Source organism: Equus quagga, chromosome 10 (assembly GCF_021613505.1).
Source record: "Equus quagga isolate Etosha38 chromosome 10, UCLA_HA_Equagga_1.0, whole genome shotgun sequence".
NCBI lineage: Eukaryota > Metazoa > Chordata > Mammalia > Perissodactyla > Equidae > Equus > Equus quagga.
The window spans coordinates 1,398,400-1,412,106 of NC_060276.1; the positions used below are offsets into that span (position 1 = coordinate 1,398,400).

At 55.6% G+C, this 13,707-nt stretch overlaps 2 protein-coding genes and 1 long non-coding RNA gene across 5 annotated transcripts in view; all 3 read right to left on the minus strand.

The window, feature by feature from the left end:
- On the minus strand, positions 1–5,972 carry LOC124245255 (uncharacterized). Of its 3 annotated transcripts, XM_046672504.1 has the most exons (4): positions 5,061–5,972; positions 3,369–3,538; positions 1,696–1,803; positions 1–1,390 (listed from the first exon to the last, which is right to left on the minus strand). In XM_046672504.1, exons 1-4 carry the CDS (start codon positions 5,163–5,165, stop codon positions 1,387–1,389), a joined length of 387 nt encoding a protein of 128 aa, XP_046528460.1. In that variant the 5' UTR covers positions 5,166–5,972; the 3' UTR covers positions 1–1,386. The 3 variants fall into 3 exon arrangements, 2 of the variants coding, with proteins under 2 accessions (XP_046528460.1, XP_046528459.1); XR_006890246.1 differs by having other exon boundaries at positions 1,696–3,538; XM_046672503.1 differs by having other exon boundaries at positions 1–3,538.
- An 87-nt stretch (positions 5,973–6,059) lies between these two features.
- On the minus strand, positions 6,060–9,720 carry LOC124245256 (uncharacterized). Its single transcript, XR_006890247.1, has 3 exons — positions 9,621–9,720; positions 8,667–8,881; positions 6,060–6,102 (listed from the first exon to the last, which is right to left on the minus strand). It is a non-coding gene; the product is annotated as an uncharacterized LOC124245256 (long non-coding RNA).
- A 3,610-nt stretch (positions 9,721–13,330) lies between these two features.
- TKTL1 (transketolase like 1) overlaps positions 13,331–13,707 on the minus strand; it is a 30,793-nt gene continuing 30,416 nt past the window's right edge. Inside the window, exon 13 of the mRNA XM_046674048.1 lies at positions 13,331–13,503. Coding sequence (XP_046530004.1) covers positions 13,331–13,503 — 173 coding nt within the window. The remainder of the gene's footprint in view (positions 13,504–13,707) is intronic.

Genomic DNA, 13,707 nt, shown 5'->3' on the forward strand with positions numbered 1-13,707 from the left:
TTTTTTTTTCACTTTAAAAAATTCCGTTTACTTTAAGAAAGGAATGCTTGGTTTGTCTACTAATTGTTTTTAGACTAATTCCTAGTGGAGAGAGGATACAAAATGTCTCGCAGTGTTAATTTAAAAGACACGTGTATAAAAACAGGGGCAGGTCGGGGAGCGGGGTGTGCCTGTCCGGAGGGACGCGAGGGCCTTTTCCTTTCTTCTTGTGGAGAGGGAGCCCGCGCCGAATTCCCCTCTTGTGCTTAGCTGTCACACCCTTCAAGGGCATCCTAGCTTCCGGTCACTTTTCAGTTGGCCTCAGCGTTACATCAGCATGCCCTTCTTCCGGGCACCCAGACACAGCACCGCCGCACCATCTTAAGAGATGGAATGGGCTGCCGTGGGGAGAGGGCAGCGAGCAAGGCACCGGGTGGGGGTCTCCCAAGGGGCCGCACCCTTGACTCTGAGGCTCTGCGATGGTGCATGGCAGGTGGTGTTTAGTCCCTGTTCCCTCCGAGTCTCCGTGAACTGCTCTCCCATGCTTCTGTAACTAATGGATCTGACTTGGTCTGCGAAGCTGCAAGGACAATATCAATATGGGAAGAGAACTTGACTGAAGTTTTCAGCAATATTCAGCCAGGATATTCCTTCTAAACTCTGCTCCAGCTTGATCAGAGTATCGATAATTCCTTCTGTCAACAGGACACAGGGCTAACTTCTCCTCTAGGTGTACATGCATCCTTTATCTCCAGGTCCAATTCTTCCAGCCAGCAGCCCGAGGATCCCGGCCGCTCGCAGCCCCCGGGGGCCGGGCGCCCTGCACCGACGCCTCCCGAGGGCACACGCAGTCCCTACCCACAACGAGCAGATCCAGCTGGGCCGGCCAGCGCGGTGCCTCCTCACAGCACTATCCGCTCCGAGACGGCGTGAAGGCGCCGGAGGCCGAGGGTCCCCAGGCTCGCCCTGCGCTCGGGCCCCGCCAGCTCAGGTGGCAGCGAGGAAGGAAGGTGCTAGCGAGACTCTTCTAGGAGGTTTACGGTTTTGGGTCTTACGTGCAAGTCTTTAACCCACTTTGAGTTAATTTTCGTGGATGGTGTAAGATAGCGGTCTAGTCTCATTCTTTTGCACGTGGCTGTCCAGTTTTCCCAGCACCGTGTACTGAAGAGACTTTCCTTTCTCCATTGTATGCTCTTGGCTGCCTTGTCGAAAATTAGCTGTCCATACGGGACGTCATCTCTGAGGCCCAGTCAGGAAGGATGGGGCGGGCACGTATCCAGGGACGCGAGACACAAAGGGCCTCCTTTGGCCACAGCAGGAGCTCCTTCCCGGGAACAACTGGACACTCGGCTGCCCCCTCCAGGCTGGCGCCTGCCACCACCTGAGCCACCAGAGCCCAGCACGGGGCTACCTGACACCGTCATTGAGGAAAAGGGGTGCGCCTTGTCAGCCTGCACCTCCACAATGTGGCCCACACCACTCCACTCCACTCCCTGCCCCCACCCACTTCACTGGCAGCATGGGGGAAGGTGGGAGGGGAGGGGAGGGACCGTGCCTGTGTGCAGAGGGAGGTCACTCCCACCTCAGGCAGGGCAGCTGCCCTGCCCCCACCCCTGCCCCTGGGGAGGAGAGGGAGTGGGGGCAGGACTGAGCCACTGGCTGGGGACGCTGGAGGTCGGGGAGCATCCTGCGGCCAGGGCCTGGGTGGGGACTCACACGGCACTGGCGCTGAATGGGCTGGCTGCCGTGATGAGAAAGAGCTTCCTGCCCGTGTGCCCGGGGCTGCACAACTCCCTGGGACCGCCACCAGGGCCGCAACCTCCTCTGCAAAGGGCAGAGAGCACACACCGTGGGCTTTTCGGGCCACACAGGGGCTCTGTTGCATATTCTTCTCCCTTTCTCTGGAATTTTGTGTGTTTTGTTTGCAACCCTTTAAAGACGGAAGAGCCACCCTCTGCCCTTACAAACACAGGCTTAGGCAAAGGACGTGTTCCTGAGGCGCTCGTGCCGGACCAGGAGTCCCACACCCAGGTTCAGGAGCAAGGAGGCTCCTCAGAGCCTTCTCATTCGCCGTGAACGGAAACAACCTATGCCCTGGTGGGTTCCAGGGCTGACCCATGCGACCCATAAAAGTACAGCAGAGGCGAGCGGGTGTCACTTAGAGACGAAGTTATAAAAAGACTGCAGCTTCGACCTTGGGACCGCCCTCCCCGGCTCTGTCTCTGCTGGATCACTGGCTCTGGGGGAGCCCTGCCCTGAGCAGCCCTATGGAGAGGCCCCGCAGGGAGGCACAAGGCCCCTACCACAGCCACGTGAGTGATCTTGGAAGCAGAGTCCACCCCCGGCAGACCAGATGGCTGCGTCCCCAGCTGGTGTCTTGACCGCAGCCTGTGAGAGACCCTGAGCCAGAACCTCCCAGCCAAGCCCTCTAGGAGCCTGTCCTTCAGACACCTGGGAGATCACAAGTGGTAGCTGTGCTAAGGCGCGACGTTTGGGCTCATCTGTTACGCAGCAATGGGTAACTCACGCACGACTTCAAATGGAGAAGGCCACTCTAAGTAAGTCTGAAGCAAGCAGGCCGAGGAGAAACTCCAGAAGCCATTAGGAAAAGCCTGCAAAGTCTGACGACGTGAAAACTAAAATCGCCTGCCTGACCAAATGCAAACCCCAAACCACAAAGTCAAGAGACAAGTGACAAAGTGGGGAAAAAATAGCAGCAAGATGTGACTCAGGGCTCATATCATTAACGTATGGAGAGCTTGAACCAGTCGACATGGAAAAGCCCGGTGACCCCTTAGGAAAAGGAGGTTGAGGAGGGGAACAAGGAAAAGCAAAGCCAAAGGCCACTCCACCATTTGACCCCACAGCCAGAAGAGGCTCCGGTGCTGGGGCCGCACAACCGCTGGCTCCAGGGACAAATGGTGACTTGCACCCGTGACTGGCACTGCATTTCACCTGCTGCTCCAACTGGACGACAGGCCACGGTGGAACCGAACAAAGACCGACCACAGCAAAGACTGGCCAAAGCCCGGGGAGCACGGAGCAGGGCGGGGGTGCCACGGGGCCCTGAGCCGGTCTGGGCAGCCTCACCCAGGAGCTGGGAGACCATCTTGGTGAGGACCATTTAGCAGGAAAGGCGGCGGCTTCCCAGCAGCTCAAGAGCCGGCCACCTCCACCGACCAGACAACTGTCAGGGCAGTTCCCAGGCAGACAAGGTCCTTTCTGGCCTCCCTGCTCTCGCAAACGCACGTTCTCGGTCTCAGGGCCCACGTTCCTTTGCCACCCGCGAGCCCGGCGTTTGGGTCTTTCCTCTGCCTCATCAGAGAGTTCTTTCCCTCCCCACTCCCAGGCACAAATCTCATCTCCTGATCTCCGTCCCTCCCTCCCACCTGTCCGGATTGTTATCCGTGCAAGCCTGACGCCTTTTCCCCCGGGCTGTGGACGGCGGCGCCCTCCAGCGGCGGCATCCAGGCAGGGACGGGTGACTGCTGCTCCATGGGAAGCCCCGGATCTCCCGAGGGCTGGCACTCCGCTGGCGTTTCCCGGACCGGTCGGGACCCTGCAAAGGAGGCAGCCCCGGGTAGTGGAGGGGGCACACACCTAGGAATCTCGGGCCTCCAGAGCGGTGCTTCTCACGGGAGGGTCGGTTCTAGACCAGCAGCACCCGCACCACCCGGGAGCTTGTTGGAGCCATCAGTTCTCAGGCCCCACCCCAGATCTGCAAGATCAGAGACTCTGGGGTGGGGCCCGGGGACCCAGGTTTGAACAAGCCCTCTAGGTGTTCCCACGCACCCTCCAGCGTGAGAAGCACCGGGATGGCTGGTTCCTGGTCGCACTCACTTCCAGAGAAGCCAGGAGCTTTCTCTGCGGGGCTCACCTGGACCTCCCCAGGGGAGAGGCAGGCAGGCAGGCACAGCTGACGGCTGCGACCACAGGCCGTCCTGGGTACAGGGGTGCTTGGGCAGGAGTCCCTCCCAGTGGGCCACACTGTCCAGTGGCACGGGGAAGACTCTTTTACCTTCCCGCCGTCCCCACCTCTAAAAGCACAGACAGACACTTCCGGCAGACACCACGTCCCCGGGTACCGGCCCCAGCTCTGCCCACCTCTCCCTGGATACTACGCTGTGGTTGGGGGGGGCGGGTCCACGCTTTACAGACAACCGTCCTGAACACACGCGGGAGGCGCTGAAACAGTGGGCCGGGCAAGGAGTGTGCGTGTGCGCGTGCGTGCGGGGCCGGGGCCGGGGGCCACAGTCTGGGCCCTGGGAGGGTAGAAGCTCCCGGGATCGCGGAGCGAGACAGTTCTCCGAGGCCAGGACTGGGCTCAGCGGGAGAGGGAGTGACTGTGCCCTTTCCCATCCCGGGGGGAGTCGCCGCCCTCTCCCCCCCCCAGGTCCCTGGGGACCCCGACACACTGTCCCTGGCCGTCTAGAGGGCCAGCCACCCTTAGGGTGGTGGGGGGCGTCCTGCCGGGAGCGGCGCCCGACGGAGCCCCCACGGTCTCTCGGGGCCTGGACTCAGTGGAGGCTTCTCCTCGGCCTCTCCCCGGGAGAGTCTTGGGGAACGAGGACTCTGGCGAGACACACGCCCCAGAGGGGCGGGGAGCGGGGGGCGGTGGCGAGCTGGCCGGGTCGTCGTCCGGGCGTGTCGGGCCCCGCCCTGGCCACCCCCACGCCCATCTCCACATCCCCCGCCCCTCAGCTCGCCCACCGGAAGCCCCGCTCCACCGCCCTGCTCCGCCCCACCCTTTCCGGCTGGCCCCGCCAATGACCAGGCTCGGCTCGTGACGGGACGCACCCACAAGGCTCCCGAGGAAGCGCAGCGCCTCTGGCCTGACGGACACTCCTTCTGCCCAATCAAAACAAGCCGGCCGCGTGCGCGCCTCTCGGTTCCGCCCCCGCGCGCTCCCCGCGGGGCCATCCGTCCTGGCGGGCTGCGGGAGTCCTGGACGCGCCCGCGGGGAGAGCGGGAACTCTCCCTGCCGGGTCGCGCCAGTCGTCCTGTCTGTACAGGCTAAGCCCTGCCTGTGTGCTTTTCGTGTGAGCGTGTAGTTTGAAGTGATTACATTCACAGGAACTTACATAAGAAACACGTCCGAGAGGCGGGGGCCCCTCCCGCGGTTCCCCCGGTGTCGGCGTCTCGCGCATCTGGTGCCGTCGCACACCAGGAAATGGCACTGGTGCCATCCGAGCGCTGCTCCGGGTTTCGTCCGTGGGTGGGTGTGGGTGGGTGCGCGCGTGCTCTGTGCAGTTTCACCACCCGTGTAGATCCTGGATAAGTGACCCCCCGCGGCCATCAATGACCAGCTGGCTCCCTCGCAGGGATCCCTCCTGTTGACCTTTCATAGCCACAGCCTGCCCGCGTCCTCCTCTCAACCCATGGCACCAGTATTGGATTCTCATCTCTAGAATTGTCAGTTGAAGACTGTTACATAAATGGAACCATGCAGTATGTGACCTGGGGTGGGCCTTTTTTTCCCCCACTCACATAATGCCCTTGAGATCCATCCAAATTGTTGCATGTATCAACAGTCAGTTCTGCCTTTGTGTCGCTGGCTACGGTCCTTGGTGCGGATCTACCACAGTTTGTTCAAGCATTCCCCCACTGAAGGACATGTTGCTTGCTCCCAGTAAATAAACCGGCTATGAACATTCGCGTGCAGGTTTTCCTGTGATGGTTAAGTTTCCATTTCTCTGACATAAATGCCCAGGACTGCAATCGCTGGGTCCTATGGAGGTGGATGTCTAGCTTTAGAAGAAACTGCCAGACTGCCTTTCACAGAGGCTGTACCAGTTTACATTACCACCTTGCATATTTTTAAAGCACACAGTTGAAAATTTTCCCTTGAAATCAGACTAGGCTCGCTGGTTTGGGTGGTCAAGAAGTAATACAGGGGCCGGCCTGGTGGCGCAGCGGTTAAGTTCGCACGTTCCACTTCTCAGCAGCCCGGGGTTCGCCGGTTCGGATCCCGGGTGCGGACATGGCACCCCCTGGCAAAAAGCCATGCTGTGGTAGGCGTCCCACGTATTCAGCAGAGGAAGATGGGCATGGATGTTAGCTCAGGGCCAGTCTTCCTCAGCAAAAAGAGGAGGATCGGCAGTAGTTAGCTCAGGGCTAATCTTCCTTAAAAAAAAAAAAAAAAAGAAGTAATACATTGTTATATGACCAAATTTATCAAACTCTCCATTGACGATTTCTGGCTTGCGTATCCTGGGCACAAAGGCCTCTTCCCATGTGTGACTAGAGTGAGGAGACTCGGGGCGGAATTTCTGAGTCTCCATTGCCAATTCCTCGTTGACTCAGGCTGGCAGGCCCGCCTGCCGGCCCAATCTCTGTGGCCTGGGAGGCGGGGTATTGGGCACATGACTCAGTGCTGCCTAGGCCAGGATTGGGGGCGGTGCCTCTCCGACACCCAGTCCCTGCCCTCCAAGGATGCCCGTCCAGTTTGGGAGAGAGACAAGGAAATATGTAATGAGAAGAGTTTAGTTACATTATTCAAATGCCTAGGTGGCCCACAGGTAAGTGAGGGAAATCCCTGGGGAAACAGAGCCAATGAAAACACAGGGCTGAGGCGGGGAAGGCTGGGGCTCAGGCCCCTCGAGGAGCTGCCGGGCTGGGTTTCCAAGGCGCTCGGGGATCACGGGCCTCAGAAGGTGAGAGCAGAACTGAGATCCCACCTAAAACCAGTGCTCTTGAAGGGTCACCTCCTCGGCAAAAAGGAAGGACAGAGATCTAAAAAGAAGTTGAGGGGCCACCCCGGGGCCTAGTGGTTAAGTTCCGCTCGCTCCACTTCGGCACCCGGGTTCAGTTCCCCGAGCGCAGACTTACACCACTCGTCGGCAGCCATACTGTGGCAGCGGCCCACATACAGAATAGAGGAAGACTGGCACAGACGTTAGCTCAGGGTGAATCTCCCTCAAGCAAAAAGAGGAAGATTGGCAACAGATGTTAGCTCAGGGCCAATCGGCCTCAGCATAAAAAAGAAAAAAAAAAAAAAAGAAGTGGGCCCATCTGAACATGGGTCTGAGTGAGGAGACAAAGAACTCCTCTCCACCCCCCACCCGCCCCCGCCAGCATCCACGACCAGGGTCTGCCTTCCCCCCTCACCGCCACAGCCAGAGGGGCTTCAGCGAACCCCTGGTTGAGAGAGAAACTGCCCCTCATCGTGGTTGTACTGCTGGGCTCCTCACCCCAGGCTTCCCACCCAGGACTCCCAGAGGCCTTACTGAAGATGGGTCAGCAACCTCAAACTGAAGACACCGCCCACCCTCATGGAGAACCAGCAGGTCTGTCAAAGAGAAGACTGGCCCTGTCCGCGTTCCCAGGGTGTAACTGTCAGAGGCCAGATAACATACTTTGCGGTAATGGCCCTGAGCGTTTGCTACGTGCCTGGACTCACCCATCCCATCCTCATGGCAGCCCTCGGGGTTGGTAGCAGCATTATCCCCATTCTCCAGATGGGGAAATATACGACACAGAAGGGTTGAGTAGCGTGTTCTGAATCACTAGCCAGCAAGTGGCCGAGGCAAGGTGGAAGATCAAGGATGCTGGGTTCCAATCCCAATCCCCTTTTGTGGGCTATGCTCTACAGCCTGGCTCGCTCCCTCACTTGGAGATTCCTGGGGCGTGCGTGTGGCACATCAGTACGTCCTGAAGGTGTCAGAGGTGACCCCAGGTGAATGTCCCCCAGGCCTTAGGCCAGCACATCACCAAGGGAGGAGGTGAGAAAAAGAACCACCTTCCACTCTTGTGCTTAATCAGGGGGGACTTTGAAACACAGAGTGACATTATCGTTACAAATGTGCTATTGTGATATAAAGCTACTCCAACTCCCCAACGCTTCAGTAGCCTCTGAGACACAACAAAAGAAAGACACAAAAGAAGGAATTTAAAAGTTCAGAATAATTTTTAAAGCTCAGGCAGATTTGAAAAAGAACAAGAACTTTAGAAGTAAAAAAAAAAAACTCGTCATTGAAATAAAAATCTCAACGGATGGATTAAACCACAAATAGATGCCACTGAAGAAAGAATCAGTGACCTGGAAGATGGTGCCTTGGAAATTACCTCCTGCCCCCTTCCCCCTTGTAGCTGCTGATGTTGGTTCCTCCTTCCCTGAGAAATTGCAGCAGCACCCCCTCAAAGATCCAGGCTCTGGCTCTTCAACGCCCCTCCATCCTGGCTTCTAGGCCTCTTTCCTTCTTCCTCTCGCTCTAGGGGTGGCAGCTTCTTCCTGTATTATCCCTGTCACTTCAGCCCTCCAATCCCTGGGTAACCAACTGCTCTTATTCAATCCCCTCTGTTGAGAATCTCTGTATATTTTTTGTACCCTGACCCATGTCTGACCGATAGAGAATGGGTACTATGAGTGGTCCCAGAAGACAGAATTTTGGGATTCGTCTGGTTGTGCTTCCCTTGGGCTGGAGTGCAGGGCAGGGCTGAGCTCCTCACCAGTGGGAAGTGGGGGTGTGAGGCACCCGTGGCCTGCAGGGACCCCAGGATTCATCAGGCTCTCAACCTGTGGTTGATTGGGGTGAAGGGCCAACTGCAGCAAGTGCCTGGGGAGCTGGAGCGGCTGCTGCCCTGGACTGTCGTGGCGGTAACGATGGCTATGAAGACTATGGCGTGGGATGATTCCCGAGTGCACCTGAGAGCGTGCAGAGAAAAAATGAAAGGCTCGGGTTCCTTACCTCTCAGCTCAAGTCACAGTATGACAACCAGAGAACTTCCATGACAGCCCTAAAACCTCTCTTGCTTCCTGTACTGCAGGGCTGACAGTGCTGAAAATCCAACGCAACATTCAATTGTGAGGGTCACAGGATCCCAGTGTCAGTTGAATTCCCAGCCTCTCCACGTTCCTCATGTGAAAGGCCGGGCAGCGGTCAGAGGAGTGGAACCCTGAAACCTGGAATTGGGACATCTGGTTGGCCTCAGTTGCAGCTGACAATCAAGAAGCCCCCGGTCCCTTTGAGACTCCCTCCTGTGTCTGGGGGACTGGTGTTCTCTTGCTTGAGGACTGTGTCATTACCTCGCTGGGGGCGGGTGCCTTGCAAGGAGACACCGTTGTCCTCCAGACCCTCTGCAACCACCCCCTGTTGCCATGAGACCCATAACTACGTTCCAATCACAGCATGCTCCAGGGGGACAGGCATACATTAAGGGTGGGGGTATCTTTCATCTCTGCCCCTACACCCCCCAGTGCACTCTTGGGTTCCTGCTCTCAGTGTTTTGTAATCTGCTGTTTGTCCTCCCCATCAAATAGGGAATCACACGTGGTAGCATTTCAGGATTTCTGAATTCCAGGCCACTGTTTTCCCGATCCCAAGCATGGCCCGCTAGGCATGATACCACAGTGAAGAGGTAGAAGGTACCCGGCTTACTTTCTCCTGGTAAGTGAGGGCAAACCTGGGGCAGTGTGTCTGTGGGGATAGGGATGTTGCGGCTGAGACTCCACTTGCTTCAGAGGTCTGAGTCTGAAGAGGAACTCCGCTCTGCATCACTTTCCCTCCTTTTAGGAGTCCAGGAGGGCTTGGGCTGCACACCTCTACCCATCTCCACCCTTGCCTTCCCTGCACCCTACTCCTCCACTGACATCACAACCCCCACCCCATCCCACCCTAGCGTCCCCTTCTCTCTGGCCATACCTGTGCACTCTACCGCCAGTCAGTTGGCTTTTAGGGGCAGTACCCTAGTCCGACTCTTTCCGGGGGCCAGGGCCGCAGCCTGCTCCTCTCCGCATGTGGACCGGGCCCCTTGGAGCCAGCTGGGCTCCAGCCTCGCGAGGGGAGGTGCCGGACCCTCGGGGAGTTGTCTGCCGCGCTTGGCGTGGTGCAGGCGACGCTGATTGGCTGGGGCCCAATGAATGACGGGACAAAACCCAATGACGTGGCCCAGGCCTCCGCCCGCGCGCGCATTGGCCAGGCTCTGTGCGGGTGGGGCGCCGGCCAGCGCGAGGCTGTGAAATGGTGGGTAGTGGGCGTCCCGGTAGGGCACAGGGCTTCGGAGAGGGGAGGTGAGAGCATCCAGGGCTGCATAGGAGGGGAGGGGGGCCAGGGAGGGGAAAGGCGGGGCCGATTCTGCTCAGAGCCTTGGATATTACAGCCAGGCTGGGAAGGGGCTGGGACGTGCAGAGGACTGAGGTCGTGTCTCGGGAATAGAAACCTCCCCAGGAATGCAGGGCAGCCCTGAATGGGGACATTTCGGTGGTACTTCTAAAATCCTGGCCACAGCCCTATGAGAGAGATACTATCACCATCAACACCATCATCCCGTTACAGATGGAACGAACTGAGGCAAAAAGGGTTACCCTGCCATCCCCCCCTGCCCCCCGCCCCCAGGTAGCCCATCTGGGGGTTAAAGCCAGGCAGCGGCATCACCCGAGTCCGTGAGTGCCGCTTCTCCATCAGAGCAGCAAGGCGACGTTGGAAGACTCAGGGGTGACGGCGCCAGGGTCCAAGGCTCCAGAACAATGAAGAACATTCAGACGGGGGCCGGCCAGTGTGGTTCGCGCACCCCGCTTGGCAGCCCAGGGTTTCACTGGCTCGGACCCTGGGCACGGACACGGCATCGCTCATCAGGCCACGTTGGGGGGGGGGGGGTCCCACATGCCACAACTAGAAGGACCCACAAGTAAAATATATACGACTATGTACTGGGGGTGTTTGGGCAGAAAAAGCAGGAAAATACAAAAAAGACTGGCTAGTTGTTAGCTCAGGTGCCAACCTAAAAAAACAACATTCAGAGGTACTTCAGCGTCTACAGCAGTTAGCAGTGTGCCTACCGCCAGCCCCTTGGCTGCTCTGCACCCAGGAGCTATAGCTGGGCCAAGCTGGCCCCAGGCCCACTCCTATCTCCGCGTCATCAGGGCTCCTCTCAGCCCTTATTATGGAATCCGGCCTACTGTTCCTGCCCAGCACCTGTGGGGGCCTGAATTCAGGCTTTGGGAATGGCACTTAAATCAGGGACATCTGTTGCTCCATTTAGCCTGCCACAGCGAGCTCGGGTACACTGCTTCTGTTGTAGACATCACCAGATAGGGCATTTTACACAGGTGTGTAAGCTAGTGTGTGGCTTGTGTGTGTGTGTGTGTTGCTAATGGCTTACCTTCGAGTATACAGTGCTTTACAGATGCCATAGCACCTTCACATTGTCATTCACTCCTCACGAAAATGTGTTTAAACATACAGTCACTCAAAAAGGTAAACAGGATTACAGGACCCAGCCAGTCCACCCCTAGGTGTATATAACCCAAGAGAAGTGAAAATATACATGCACAAACTTGCAAAGTTTATAGCATCATTCACAATAGACAAAAAGTGAAAACCACCCAAATGTCCATCAACTAATGAATGGATAAAACATGGTCTATACATAGGATGGACTACTATGTGGCCATAACAAGGAATCAAGCTCTGGCACAGGCTACAATGTGGATGAACCTCAAATGAATTATGCTCAGTGAAAGAAGCCAGACACAAAAGGCCACATATAATGACTCCATTCATATGAAATGCCCAGGATAGCAAATCCAGAGATGGAAAATACATGACAGGCTGCCAAGCACTGGGAAGAGGTACAGGGTTTCTTTTTGGGGTGATGCAAATGTCCTAAAATTGACCCGGTGATGGATGCACAACTGGGTAAACCACTGAATTTGTACACTTTACATGGGCGAATTGTATAGAGTGTGAGAGACTTGACGTAAAAAGGTCTGCACCCAGGATCTGAACTGGCAAAACCCCGGGCCACCACAGCGGAGTGCACAAACTTAACCACTCGGCCACAGGGCCGACCCTGAGATTTTAAATATTTTTGTGTTTTCATATATTTTTGTATCAGTTATATCAACTTTTTAATTTTTTAAATTTTTTCTGAGGACGATTAGCCCTGAGCTAACATCTGCTGCCAATCCCCTTTTTCCTGAGGAAGACTGGCCCTGAGCTACACCTGTGTCCATCTTCCTCTATTTTGTATGTAGGACACTGCCACAGCATGGCTGGATAAGCGGTGCATAGGTCTGCACCTGGGATCTGAACAGGCGAACCTCAGGGGGCCACTGGAGTAGAGCACACGAACTTAACCTCTGTGCCACAGGGCCGGCCCCTATATCAACTTTTTAAAAATATATAATTTTTCAAAATCTTATGAAACAAGCACAGCAATTATCATGCTAATTTTACAGGCCAGGAAACCAGCTCGGTGATGTAAAAGAGCAGGAGCAGAATGAGTTGGCCTTCAGGACTCCGAGTGCCAGGCCAGTTCTTCAGTTTCTACCACACATTCTAGAACAAAGACTAGTTAATGAGGGCAATAAAAATAAGGACCATGACATACCAGACACACCCAATTTGAAATTTAGTTTTGAAGCCTGGACCCATGTTTCTCTGGCCGGTGCTTTCTTCTTGTGTTCCAGCCACACAGTTTCTGTGCTCACAGCTGGAAGGAGTCGTCGGCTCAGGGATGGCTCTTCGGGCCACGCACCGCCCTCTAGTGGTGCATCTTCTGCCCAGCGCCCTTCCCCGGGTTTGCTGTTGGGGGAAATGGGTCTCTCTCCCTCTGCTTTACAAGGAAGTTCCTTATTTAGGATTTTATCAAGGAGAAACCAAATCACACATACAAGGCACAAACGGAATAAAGCGGCTGGTTTTTAAAATGCTTTATTAACATTAAATTTAACTAGTGTCCTTAGTAGATTAATAGAATCGAGCTAACAGTTTGGTTTGGTCACTGGGCAAATGAGACATTTCTGAGACCTCACAAGAGAGTACAGTGTGGAGACTAAGACTAGTTGTGTCCTCTCTTCACAGAATAGTCACAGGACATTCTAAGAGCTGCTGCTGCTGCGCCACAGCCTCTGCACCCTGGAGGGGAGATGCAGGCCAACAGCAGAGGAAACTCCAGGGCAGGTGCAGTCACACAGTAGCCAGGAAGCTGCAGGTAGGAGGGCAGCATGGGGACTCTTGGCCTGGGACAGCAGGGGCAGCAGGGCGCTCTAGTGCTGCACAATCTGACTGCAGTCTACTGTTCAATTCACATGGTCTTTACTCACGAGGAAAACGCACTCAGTTAAGAAACTGTTACCCTATGTTGTTCCCTAACTACTTACAGTCTCATCAGAAAACGTAATATTAGATGGTGGTTTTGTTAGCTATTATGTCACTTAAAACCTTATAGCCCACTTTAATGACTCAAAGATGAGTTACACTAGTACATGTAGTTATAGCTTAACAGGACGGTAGTTAACTTGCTTTGCTTTTAAGAAAAACAAAGCACAACAATACAGATTTAAATGATGCAACAAGCATAAATGTAAGGCAAAGAGGCCAGCCTTTTAAGACCAAAGTCAACAGCCATTTTAGTTCATTAACATACATTTCACAGCCACTATGATATGTCTGGCACTGACTCCAAACATATCCAGCAGCTCACTTGGCTTCCCACTCTGAGGCACTCCTGGCGCTGCCAGCTGATGGACTAAGATGTCAGGTTCCATGGAGACAGCAGCACAGACAGCCTCCCCGATGCCACCTGGGGAAGGAAGGGACATCAGATTCTATTCTGGAAGCAGGTCGTCGGCCTTAAGGTCCCATGATATAGAGGCTTTTGAATTTGTTGGTTCCCAGGGAAAAACACTTTTCACTAGTCATTGCTTCATGTAAATAGTCATTCTCTGGCCACAAGAGTTCTCATTTGAAACCAGGTCTCCAAACTGCTCCCAGCCCCACTTACAGC